This window comes from Heterodontus francisci, unplaced genomic scaffold (genome assembly GCF_036365525.1).
Source record: "Heterodontus francisci isolate sHetFra1 unplaced genomic scaffold, sHetFra1.hap1 HAP1_SCAFFOLD_124, whole genome shotgun sequence".
Taxonomy (NCBI): Eukaryota; Metazoa; Chordata; class Chondrichthyes; order Heterodontiformes; family Heterodontidae; genus Heterodontus; species Heterodontus francisci.
Window position 1 is genome coordinate 4063075 of NW_027140322.1, and position 12159 is coordinate 4075233.

At 43.2% G+C, this 12159-nt stretch overlaps 1 protein-coding gene across 1 annotated transcript; it reads right to left on the reverse strand.

Moving 5' to 3' along the window:
- Positions 1-8677: 8677 nt before the first annotated feature.
- On the reverse strand, positions 8678-12003 carry LOC137359234 (scavenger receptor cysteine-rich type 1 protein M130-like). The gene is made up of 7 exons (XM_068025294.1): positions 11841-12003; positions 10374-10691; positions 10210-10290; positions 10056-10121; positions 9610-9651; positions 9091-9201; positions 8678-8721 (listed from the first exon to the last, which is right to left on the reverse strand). The coding sequence occupies exons 1-7, from the start codon at positions 12001-12003 to the stop codon at positions 8678-8680; spliced, it is 825 nt and encodes a 274-aa protein (XP_067881395.1).
- Between the last annotated feature and the right edge of the window lie 156 nt (positions 12004-12159).

The following is a 12159-nucleotide window of genomic DNA, read 5'->3' on the forward strand; positions in this document are numbered from 1 at the left end:
TACATATCTCGTTTACAGTGTTGGACTGGATGTCCATGGTGAAAAGGAAACATTTATGGCCCGGAAACCAGAGTAGCTAAAATCGTGGATGGCGACAGAAGAAGACAAGGGGAGAAAGTGCAATGGAAAGAGTTAAGATCCATCGGAAAGGAACAGATTGTAATGTTGAGTCTTACGATGTAGCCTTGTTTGTGGATGTTTGGAGGATTTAGAAGGGGCTGTGCGCGGTCACAGGCACGGGGTGAAGATCTCAAGAGGAAATGAGTTCAAAGATAATATGGGAAAGGATGACATGATGTTCAGTGATGGACTCATGGTCTGGGGGAAGTGGAACGATATGTCAGAGAGTTCGTGTTTACGCTCCCCAAGGTAGAGGTCTTTACAACAAACAACAACAGCGATTCCATTGTCAGCAGGTTTAATGACAATGTGAGGGTTGAGAGAATAAAGTGCTGCACATCACAGGGAGATAGATAAGAGAGAGTAAAGGGGGCGGAATTCATTTCATAACACTTGCCTCCATCTTAACACAAACCTTCACTCTTTTACTCTCTCCAGTCCATCCTTTTTCCCTGATTCTGTATTTGCTAAAAGTAATTAATCTCGACTAATATATATTTCTGACGAACTCGCAATAACGTTCAAAGCTGGTCCTGTGTCTCTCGCCACAGATGATATCTCAGCTGTTATGTGTTTCCAGCATAATTCGTTTTCAATTCAAATGATGTTCGCCGTCTGCTGGTGGATACGGGTATTTCAGTAAGCCGACGAATCACAAAAATCACAATTTTCTGGAGAGTAATGCATGGTGTAGCTGCTCTCCCGACAGAGTAACAATTGCGCTCTGCTGATGACTAACTGAAATGTTTAAAATTGACGGCAAAAACGCATGAATTACTGACCAGTTTCTCCTGCTCTCCCACCATACTCCGGGATAGTGTAGCGCAGGAAAACATTATATTGTATCTCGAAATTGGTGTATATTTAGTCCTTGAACCACAATGCAGTCGTTAATATTGACAAAGGCACAAATTCCAACTGCAACATTGAATAAATCATTTTAATTATTTTTGAAGGTTATTCCCATTGTACATCAACACTTACATTAGAAACTGCAGTAATTTGTCCATATCGAGTATGTGGTGGTGGAGGAAGAAGTTACAATAAATGCAGATTAAAGAGACAGACCATTTATTTGTCACCTGACGTGTTCTAAACCTTTTTAAACAGGATATGGAAAAGTGAATCGGTTACAAAACGAACTTTACATAAACTCTTCATTAATAAGCAATGGTTTTCATCTCTGTAACAGTGTTGGTAATTACATGCGGAGTAATATATCTCAGTATTTGTACAGACAGAGAAATGATCCGAAATCAATTCTGTTTGGTATTTTAATTAAACAGAAAACACGCACCTTCAGACAAAATAAAGAGAAAAGCCAAATCTAGTTATTTCATAACAATGTAAAATGATGGTTGATAAAAAAATAAAGTGATGTTTATATCGTAAAACAAAGCACAATTATCGTGTTCACACTGTTGGGAAAGTTTATGCCGTTCCTTCAGATTTAAGACAGAATAACACATCAGTCTGTGATCCACCTCCAGACATCATACACTGGATTTGAGGCTGACTTTTACCTGAAAGGACAACAAAAACGACTTGAGAGGTTTACAGCAATGTTAACCACCAAACAAATACATCAAATACAGTATATGATCTCTTCAGAATATTTCTGCTTCAATAAGCCTCTTATTTCTTTAGTAAGTACAGAAAATGTTCTCTCTTTTTTTGAGATACAGCACTGAAACAGGCCCTTCTGCCCACCGAGTCTCTGCCGACCATCAACCACCCATTTTTACTAGTCCTACACTAATCCCAAATTCGCACAAGATCCCCACCTGTTCCTTCATTTCCCTACCACCAACGTCTACTGGGGGCAATTTATAATGACCAATTTACCAATCAACTGTAAATCTTTTGGTGGTGGGAGGAAACCCAGTGAAAAGCAGACACAGGGAGAACTTACAAACTAAACACAGGCAGTACCCAGAATTGAACCCGGATCGCTGGAGCTGTGAGGCTGCGGTGCTAACCACTGTGCCACCCATCATCTTTCTGATACTTTGGAATCAATATCGATATTCTTAATATCGGAAACAGCTGGGACTGCACACTGTCAGCACAATACACGGTACAAATTATAAAACATTGGTCTTACCAGACTGATGGAGATGTAAGATGTTGAACTACACAGTCAGTGCCCATCTTTGGTGTAATGTCTGCTATTGTGAACGTGTCACAGTGAACATCCTCATTGTTTTCAGGAATGGAGGGAGGCATCAAAGCGGGATCAGTGCGGGTCTGAGAGCTGGAAACTGCGGAGGGAAAGATCATGGATTAATGATTGGACTGAAAGCGGGATCAGTGCGGATCTGAGAGCTGTATACTGTGGAGACAAAGATTATGGATTAATGATTGGAGTGAAAGCGGGATCAGTGCGGGTCTGAGAGCTGTATACTGTGGAGAGAAAGATTATGGATTAATGATTGGACTGAAATTGGGCTCAGTGTGGGTCTGAGAACTGTATACTGTGGAGAGAAAGATTATGGCTTAATGATTGGACTGAAAGCGGGATCAGTGCGGGTTTAAGAGCTGTATACTGTGGAGAGAAAGTTTATGATTTAATGATTGGACTGAAAGCTGGTCCAATGCGGGTCATCTATATACGTATAACGTAAAGGGGACTGGAATTTGTTGGCCTCGGAATGTTTTCCATCTCCATTCACCGTGTTGTTTTTTTTACTGCTGGGTGATAGCAGATGAAATTTTTTTTTTTTTTTTTTTTTAGAGATACAGCACTGAAACAGGCCCTTCGGCCCACCGAGTCTGTGCCGACCATCAACCACCCATTTATACTAATCCTACACTAATCCCATATTCCCACCAAACATCCCCACCTGTCCCTATATTTCCCTACCACCTACCTATACTAGTGACAATTTGTAATGGCCAATTTACCTATCAACCTGCAAGTCTTTTGGCTTGTGGGAGGAAACCGGAGCACCCGGAGAAAACCCACGCAGACACAGGGAGAACTTGCAAACTCCACACAGGCAGTACCCGGAATCGAACCCGGGTCCCTGGAGCTGTGAGGCTGCGGTGCTAACCACTGCGCCACTGTGCCGCCCTTGGATCAGCTAAGACTGAATCAGGGTGTTCAGATTGAGCACCTGGAAGATTTCCAGTCAAAGTGTTAGCAAGAGAGATATCACACACCGAATAACATAAGGGTGTCTTTTCTAAAATATTTCAAGCATTGTTTTGTCTAATTTCCTTTAATCACAACATGTATTTAAATCAACCAGCAGTCTGTGACATCGCCGAGTGGAACGAAATTCAAAGTAGTGACAGCGAGCTGGTGACTGTGGGAGTTTAACTCACCGAGAGTGGAGAGATCACCGCCAGCACTTGTGAAGAGATCATCAGGACTGCTGTCCAGCAACAAGTGACCATCCTGAGTGTCAATGGCTCCAGTCTCAACATCATCATAATCACCCGGAACCAGACCTGAGCGGAAATAATGATTTTCACTGAAATTAAATGGTATCACTGAATACTTAGAATTATATTATTAGACGTCAGTCGACACGGGCCAGCCAGGGTAAACTGTGATCTTCAGCCATAGTGAGATTAGAGGCTGGCGAATGATGGGACCGTGTCCTGTCACGATAGGCGAGTCATCACTCATGCTATGTTTAAACTGCAGCCTGTAATCGATCGAAAGGAAGGGGCAGTGTAGGATATTGGTTGGCAGACTGACAACCTGCATGTTTGGCAGATGGCAGCAGCCAGAGCAAGGTTGGCGCCCAGGTTTTCGCATGCCTCCATGGAAGTGCTCCTCCAGGCAGCAAGGGCAAGGAGGGAAGCGCTTTTCCATCGGGACCGGAGGAGGAGGCCAGCGAGGCAGGTGGGGAGGGCATGGCAGGAGATTGAGCAGGTAGTGAGCAGCCGTGAGGTAGTCCCATGTAAGAGGTTTCAGTGCAGGAACGGGATCAATGCCCTGATGTAGTATGACAAGGTGAGTGCAGTGCCTAACATTAATTTGACAGCCTTAAATGTCACAAATGATAAAAATTAAATTAGAGAAGGGGTGCCCCACTCATTGGTTCAGATGTTCCGACACCATGGAGCACAGCTCAGTGCCCACCTTCGTGGAGAAGCACAATCTTCACTGACACTGCTGTTCCGACATTTGCAGGAAGCAGAGTCTCTGATGGTAAGCCCTCTCTGCTGGGTAGCATATTCTGCACTCAAGAAGCTGGTTGCGTGCGACTGTGTGCCCTGTTCATCCACACTCTTTTCCAGCCTCATGATTATTGTCCCTATCTGGGTGCTGCAGTCCAACTCCTGGGGACTGCAGCTGCTTCCATCTCTCATTCTCCTCCACAATGGGAGGCCTCAAAACCGGCGTGGCGTAGACCTATTGTAAATTGCTGCACTCACTTCTCAAGGTCTCCATTCTTTTTACTTGGTGTCGGTAAGTTTCAAGTCTGAGAGGATGCTCATCCTAAATACCTCTGTTATGATCGCCAAGATAGGTCAGCCTCCAGATTGCCAATACCGCGATACAGTATCTCTCCCCCTCCCTCCAGTGCCACAATGCTTTTCACAGCCAAAACTGACCTTCCTCTGACCTTCCCCCTCCTTATAGATGGCGAGTCTCTGAAAACTGTTGTCACCTTTCATTAAATTGTGAATGGTTTGGAAAATTGCCATGAATTTCCTGTTTATTGACTCAATTGCCTGCCCAGTGCCTGAAAGTGCAGCCTCCACCCACCAGCTCGGCCGCTTCCAGGAATATCACTTAACAGAGTAAATACGTCTGGCTTCTGTGAGACAAAATTCTGCTCTCCGTTTTAAAGTCACATCTGTCCCATTGAATCACCCATTCAACATACACACAAATGTCACATTTCACCGCCCACACAACAGTGTCAGAAATCACAATAATTGAATGTTTCATTCCATTAAAGTATTGGTTGCAATCGGTATTATTTTGCAGACATCCTTTCTTAAAAACTAAAATCCCTCAGCAAATCCCCATGCATTCAGCAGCATCATTTTACAGCGATTAAGTTCTGATTTATTTAGTTGTTGATTTTAGATAACAGACTGCGTGATGGATTAAAAAAACGTGATGGTAACAAATAAAAATGTACCCACCCTGAATACTGGAGGAGTTCCCTTCAGGATTTTCTGATCCAGGATCCGTATCACCCAAACTGTGACTGGTGTAATATTCAATCCGATTTAGGGACTCAATGGAATCAGCAACTGTTAAACACAAACATGGATGGTTATTGGAGAGATCGATTGGGACGGTCCAGCAAATAACATAATGCCGTCATCATCTGGTGACAATGTCCTGGGACTTTGTATCTGACACGATTGTGAAACATTTATCACAGGGACTGCAGTAGTTCAAGAGCAACTCGGGATGGACCAAATATGTTGGCTCATCCAGCGAGCAGTTAAAACAATACACAGTACAGCTGGTGGGTCAGATTTCAGACATCAGAGCAGAGACAATAGTATAAAACATAATCAGTTCGCACAGTTTCATAATCCAGAATCCCTCCATCCTGTCCGCGTTTCTTTCAATTTCAGAGTCTCAAACGGATGGTGGTGGCTTTAAAACCGAACCCCACCCCGGATAATGGGGCAGAAAAGTGTAAAGAGTGCAAGGAGACGAATAACGGATTTGTTCTTTCCTGTTTTTTTTTTTGCAAACTGAGAAATTAATCTCATTGGTTAAATTGCCCTCCAAATATATCGCAAGACAAAACTTTTATCGATTTGCTAGTGTTGTTGCCCCAGTATTGTGAAACAGAATTTGTAGATTAATGTTAAACTTCAGAATACAAAGTGTTAGGATATGTTTTTTGCAGGAACCACCGACTTCAGTTTAGGAGTTCCTGATGGAAGCGTGTTTCTGATCCAGAAATCCAGTCACTTAGAGAAATAAACTCTAAGTCAATGTGACTGTCTCCTCCTGAGAGCAGTGACTATTTATGGTCTAGCTTCAATGGAATAAAATGACATGATAGTTACAAACAAACAGAAATCACGTTCTTTAAGCAGTAGCAACGGGTGGAAATCTTCCCAACCCCATTGCTAATCTTGCGATACGCACAGATATAGACACACTCGCACTGTGATATGACTCCTTCACCTGGGGATAGCGAGCGGATTTCTGACAGTGTTCAGTCAGTAAACTGACCATTAACATGGGGTAGTTAAGTGGAAGTGACATTTGTCTTGTGAAAATTCGTTATGAAATATAAAACACAGACCTGAACGCCGTATCTGATAGGAATCCTTGCCAGGCGGAATATTCCCAATCTCTTCATAAATTGATTGGTACAAACCAGCCGGTGAACCCTTGCCACGAGTGACAGAACCTGTCAGATGTAGGGTGGGAAGATGAAAGCTTAGTTGCAAGCCACGAGCGTTTAACAGTAAATTATCTGCGAACACATCCAAATCACAGAGATGGTAGTAAATCACAGAGATGATAGTACACAGAGATGATAGAGATGACAGAGATGATCACAGAGATGATAGCAAAGAGACAAAGCCAGGTATTGTGAATGCGGAGTAGTTTTGCTGTGAGTATTTTCGTACATGTCTATGTGTCTATTTTTCTGCATACTCCTATGTTCACCTGCAGCAGACTGGGGGCAGATGTACTGACTGAGGAAAAATTCAATCAAGTTTGTTAGAAACGATCTCCCCCTGACAAAGCCATGCTGACTATCCCTGATTAATGCCTGCCTCTCCAAGTGGTGATTAATCCTGTTCCTTAGATTTTTTTCAATCGTTTCCCTACCACTGATGTTCGATTCACCTGCCTGCAATTACCTGGTGACCCCTGCTACCCTTCTTGAATAATGGTACCACATTCACTGCCCTTCAATCATCTGGTACATCTGCTGTAACCAGAGAGAATTTGAAAATGTGTGTCAAAGCCCCTCCGAGATCCTCCCTTACCTCACATAACAGCCTGTGTCACATCTCATCTGGGCCTGGGGATTTTTCCATTTTATGCCCGCCAAAACAACAAACACTTCCTACATTTCAATACTAATTTCTTTAAGTACTTCACAACCCCCCCTCCCTGATCTCTACACCTACATCGTCCATCTCCATGGTGAACACAGTTGAAAAGTAATCCATGAAAGCCGCATCTGCGTCCTCTGCCTGCACATTGCAGACGGTCATTTTGGCTCATACCCGGTCCTAATATTTCCCTAGTTATCCTCTTGCCCTTAATATACTTAAAAAAATGCCTTGGGAGCTCCCTTGATCTTCCTCACCAGTGTTTTCGCATGTCCCCTCTTCGCTCTCCTAATTCATTTTTTAAGTACCCCCTATACTTTCTGTACTCCGCTCGGGAGTCCGCTGTTTATCAGCGCTCTGAATCTGCCATAAGCCTCATTTTTGTTCCTTATCCAATCCTCCATATCCCTTGACATCCACTACATCCCTGGACTTGTTGGTCCTGCCCATCAACTTTACAGGAATATGTTAGCCCTGAACTCTCACTATTTCCCTTTTGAAGGTAAGAGCCCATGGGATCCAGGGCAATTTGACAATTTGTATTCAAAATTGGCTTAGTGGTAGGAAGCAAAGAGTGATGATCTATGATGGAGCTGCATAAAACGCTAGTTAGGCCACAGCTGGAGCACTGTGTACAGTGCTAGGACCTGCACTGGAGGAAGGATGTGATTGCACTGGAGAGGGTGCAGAGGAGATTCACCAGGATGTTGCCTGGGTAGGAGCATTTCAGTTATGAAGCGAGACTGGAAAGGCTAGGGCTGTTTTCTTTAGAGCAGAGAAGGCTGAGGGGAGAACATGATTGAGCTTTACAAAATTATGAAGGGCATTCATAGGTTAGATAGGAAGAAACCTTTTCCCTTTGTGCAGGTGTCAGTAACCAGGGGGCATCGTTTTAAGGTAAGGGGAAGGATATTTAGAGGTGATTTGAGGGGAAAAGTATCACCCAGAGGATGGTTGGGGTCTAGAACATATTGCCTGAAGAGGTGGTAGAGGCAGGAACCCTCACAACATTTCAGAAGTCATTTAGATGAACACTTGAAATGCCATCGCATACAACACGAAAGGCCAAGTGCTGGAAATGGGATTAGAATAGATAGGTGCTTGATGGCCGCCCGAGACACGCTGGACCGAAGGGACTGTTTCTGTCCTGAATACCTCTATTACTCTATGACTCTATGACCTGATCTCCTGCTTGTGATCGTTTGCAAATGACTGCCAGACTAGTGAGGTTACCAGGCTCCAGCTTATCAGCTTTCGGACCGTCTAGTTACAGAGACTGTTCTGGTCGGGTCCTTGGCAGAGACAACAGGCCTATGCTGTCCTAGCTACAGAATCTTTCTTAATAAGCGAGAGAGAGAGGTCTATTTCGATAGGAACTTTATATTATTATGAAAAGTGTCATTTATTAACTGTCCCATTTCTTATAATAAATCAGGAGTGAGATGGATGGGTGAAATATGACTTGAAGCGTTGTTTTGAATGTTGAATCGCCGCTGGTGAATGTAGAATGTCCTATACAAGTATCACTAGTCAAAATAACAGACAGACCCGGTTAGACAGCTCGATATTGGATGCCCAGAGCCGGAATCTGAATGGCTGGAATTGATACCCAATGGATGAAGGAAGATTAACAGTCAAATAAATTGCTGAATGCACAGCCCAAAAAGTTCAATTAAACGTCCTGATCCATTGTTACAATCAGTAAATTCTTTCAGAATTTCATGTGTGATGCGATGAACTCTCATAGTGAATGTGGACACTTCAAATCACTCTCCATTTTAAATGTTACATTTTACTAAATCCAGAGCACATTGAATGGAGAAAATCAGCAAATAAATATTACAATGTGTTTCTAACAAGGCCACTTGACATTCCATAGAAAGCTTCAATGAACGAGAGTTTTGTAAGTATATGACACAATATCTGGGATCTTTTGTTGGATCCGCGGTAATATATGAACCTCACCTCTTCTGATTGACTTTTTCTGTACAACCACCATCAGTGAGATCAACAAACAGATTAACAGGACTCCGAAGAAGACTGCTGCTAGGATGGAAGTAGTTTTATATCCCTGTTCTTAATCACAAAAATACAGAAAGGTTTAACACAGACACAGTCCGTCTTGCATGATAAAATATTTATAATAAGTATTTAATAATTATATCCACTGCTTCTGGGCAATGAGTCGGGCTGAACATTCCACAGTATGTGTGGTGAACATTGCACCAGAGGAAAGTGTGAGGCAATCTAAATTACAGAGACAGTGCCCGCCCCCCCCCATGTTTCTGATGAGTCCAGGACAGTTCAGGTACAGTCAGAAAATGGGATTAGCAGAATTTCAACCAGACCATTTGAAATATGCAGTGAGGAAAAAATGTTCCAGTCAGTGAGAACGTGCTCATAGTATCTTGAGAAAATGACAACAATACAATTTCAACTAATATAAACCCTAACACTAGCTGGAATAGTAATAATGGTAAGTACCTGCAGATGTGGACGGGAAAGCAGTTGGAGGCACATCGAACCCTGTGGAATATATTGTGCAAAACGTTCAGGAGGATGAAATTTCGGCACTTTCCATTTAAATGATAAATACTGTTCTTAGTTTCCCGAACTAATGAGTCAATTTAACAAAACAAGGAACCCTAAACCCAATCTCCAAACCCTGCCACCCTCACCGGAACAAATCACACTGGCATCTTCCTTGTGATCACAGTCAGATTGAGCCAGCGATGAGGAAGGACAGTCGGCCAGAGAAGATTCGCTTCCAGTGCACTTCACCTCATCCAGCCAGATAACACCGTCACCCTGGGAAAAAGTAGCCCCTCCTGGCGCCAATAGAGCGTGACCACAACCCAGCTGTCTGCAGACAACATTGGCATCGGCCATATCCCAGGAGTCATCACACACCGTGCCCCAGCTGTTATTGCACAATATCTCCACTCTCCCGGAGCAGTTGGTGTTACCTCCAAACAGGCGCAACCATTGTCCCAAATCTATCAAAGAGAATCAATGATTACTATTGATGTAGTATAAGTCAGGAGTACAAGTCAGATAGTTGGTATAATAAAGAGGAAGTAGCACCTGGTGAAAGCCCACGTTTACAATCATATTCTCGAATGCAGTCCTCTGATCTATGGAGCTGCTCCTTCGTTACTTTTGCTTCTGTTGAGAAGAGAAACATGCTGACTGTATCAGACACCAATGTTTGAAATGGCACTCAGGCATTGAGAGGTTTGTTGTGTTACCTGAACAAATAACACCAGCATCCTCCCTATGTTCACAGTTGTGTTTACCCCACGGTTCTGTTTGACACTGCCAAAGGAACGATTCGTGTGAAATACACTCTATTCCATCGAGCCAAATGGGTCCGGATCCTGCTCCGAATGACTGAGCGGAATAATCGATAGAACTGAGGGTACCACACTCTAGCTGTTTACAGATCACTTCTGCATCAGGTCTATCAAGTGTATCCGAGCACACTGTTCCCCAGGTGCCATTGTAGAACACTTCCACTCTCCCCTCACAGCGATGCTTCCCATTCACCAGCCGCAGATCTTTGTGCTCTGTCAATGGCACAAGAAATATCCAGATGGTTAGATTGATAACTCGCTGTGTGTTTATACTGCACAGCTCAACACATGCTGCACCGGTTGTGTTCACTGATTTCCAGTAATTATTTCAGAAAAGTGATAGAAAAACACCGACAGCCCAAAATGCAATAAAGAATAATCAACACGGATTTCACAACAGAAGGACAAACAACGTTATTGAATGCTTTGAAGTAATTACAGAAAGATAATGGGGATGATTCAGTCGATGCAGAATGCATGCTCATTTTTCTGTCAAAAGGCCTCTGACAAGGTTGCACATAGTAGGATCATGACTGGGGTCGGAGCATGTGGATTCAAGAGATAAGTGGATAATGGTTGAAAACTAGCTGCAAAGCACACCGTCATTGTTAAAGCTGGTAACCCAGAATGGTGGAAGGTGGCAAGTGGTGTGACACAGGGCTGGGATTATTGCTGCTTAATATTTACATAAACGATGTGGATTTAGACAAGGGAGACATAATTTCAAAATTTAAGATGGCACCAATATGGGGATATAGTTAACACTACGAAAGACAGAGACAAAATATGGGAATACGATAATAAGCAGGTCGAATGGGCATACAATCGCCAAATGAGTTGAATCCAGGTAAGTCTAAGGTGGTCAGTGCTGATAGGAAGAATAAAGAGGCCACGCATTTCTTGCACAATAAGAGTGAAAATGATGTAAAGCGGCAAAGAGATCTCGGGATACAGAGGCACTAAACACTTATAGAGTGACAGAGATTGAAGCTAGCGATTATAAATATAGGATAATCATGAATACATCTAATAAGAAATTCAGGAGAACTTGTTTTTTTTTTACCCAGGGAGTGGTTTGAATTTTGAATTCTGAACACATGCAATGGTTGAGATGATTTGCACTGATGCCTTTAAGGTAAAGCTAAAAAGATACAAGAGGGAGAAATAAGTAGGTGGATATGCAAAAAGGGTTAGATGCAGGAATGTGGGGCGATACACGTGGACAACATAAACACCACATTGAACAGTTAGGGCGAATGGCCAGATTCTGTGCTGTCCATTGTATGTAATTCGATGTCATATCTTCCCTGTGAAGCCACGTGCACAAAACTAAGGAAAATTGGCACATGGAAGCATCCTTACCTGAACACATGATCCTCACATCTTCTTTATGAGAACAGTCATGGTTACCCCACGATGCTGAGGGACATTCCCAGAGAAACGATTCGCTACTGGAACACTTCAGTTCATCCAACCAAACTAGCCCTGTGACTGGTCCACAAGATGCAGGAAGTGCCAGGTCCATTGCCTTTCCACAACCCAGCTGTTTGCAAACCACGTCAGCGTCTGCCAAATCCCAGGCATCATCGCAAACTGAGCCCCAGGTCCCATTGTAATAAATCTCCACTTGGCCAGTACATCGGCTTCCACCGTCTGACAGCCTTAACTGCACGTGGTCTAT

Coding starts and splice junctions, on each gene's coding strand:
- LOC137359234 (XM_068025294.1), bottom strand. CDS start 12,003: ATGGACCTGGCACTTCCTGCATCTTGTGGACCAGTCACAGGGCTAGTT. Junction 10,692..11,840: donor TGTGAGGATCATGTGTTCAG/GTAAGGATGCTT, acceptor TGCCATTGACAG/AGCACAAAGATCTGCGGCTG. Junction 8,722..9,090: donor GAAAAAGTCAATCAGAAGAG/GTGAGGTTCATA, acceptor TATCAATTCCAG/CCATTCAGATTCCGGCTCTG.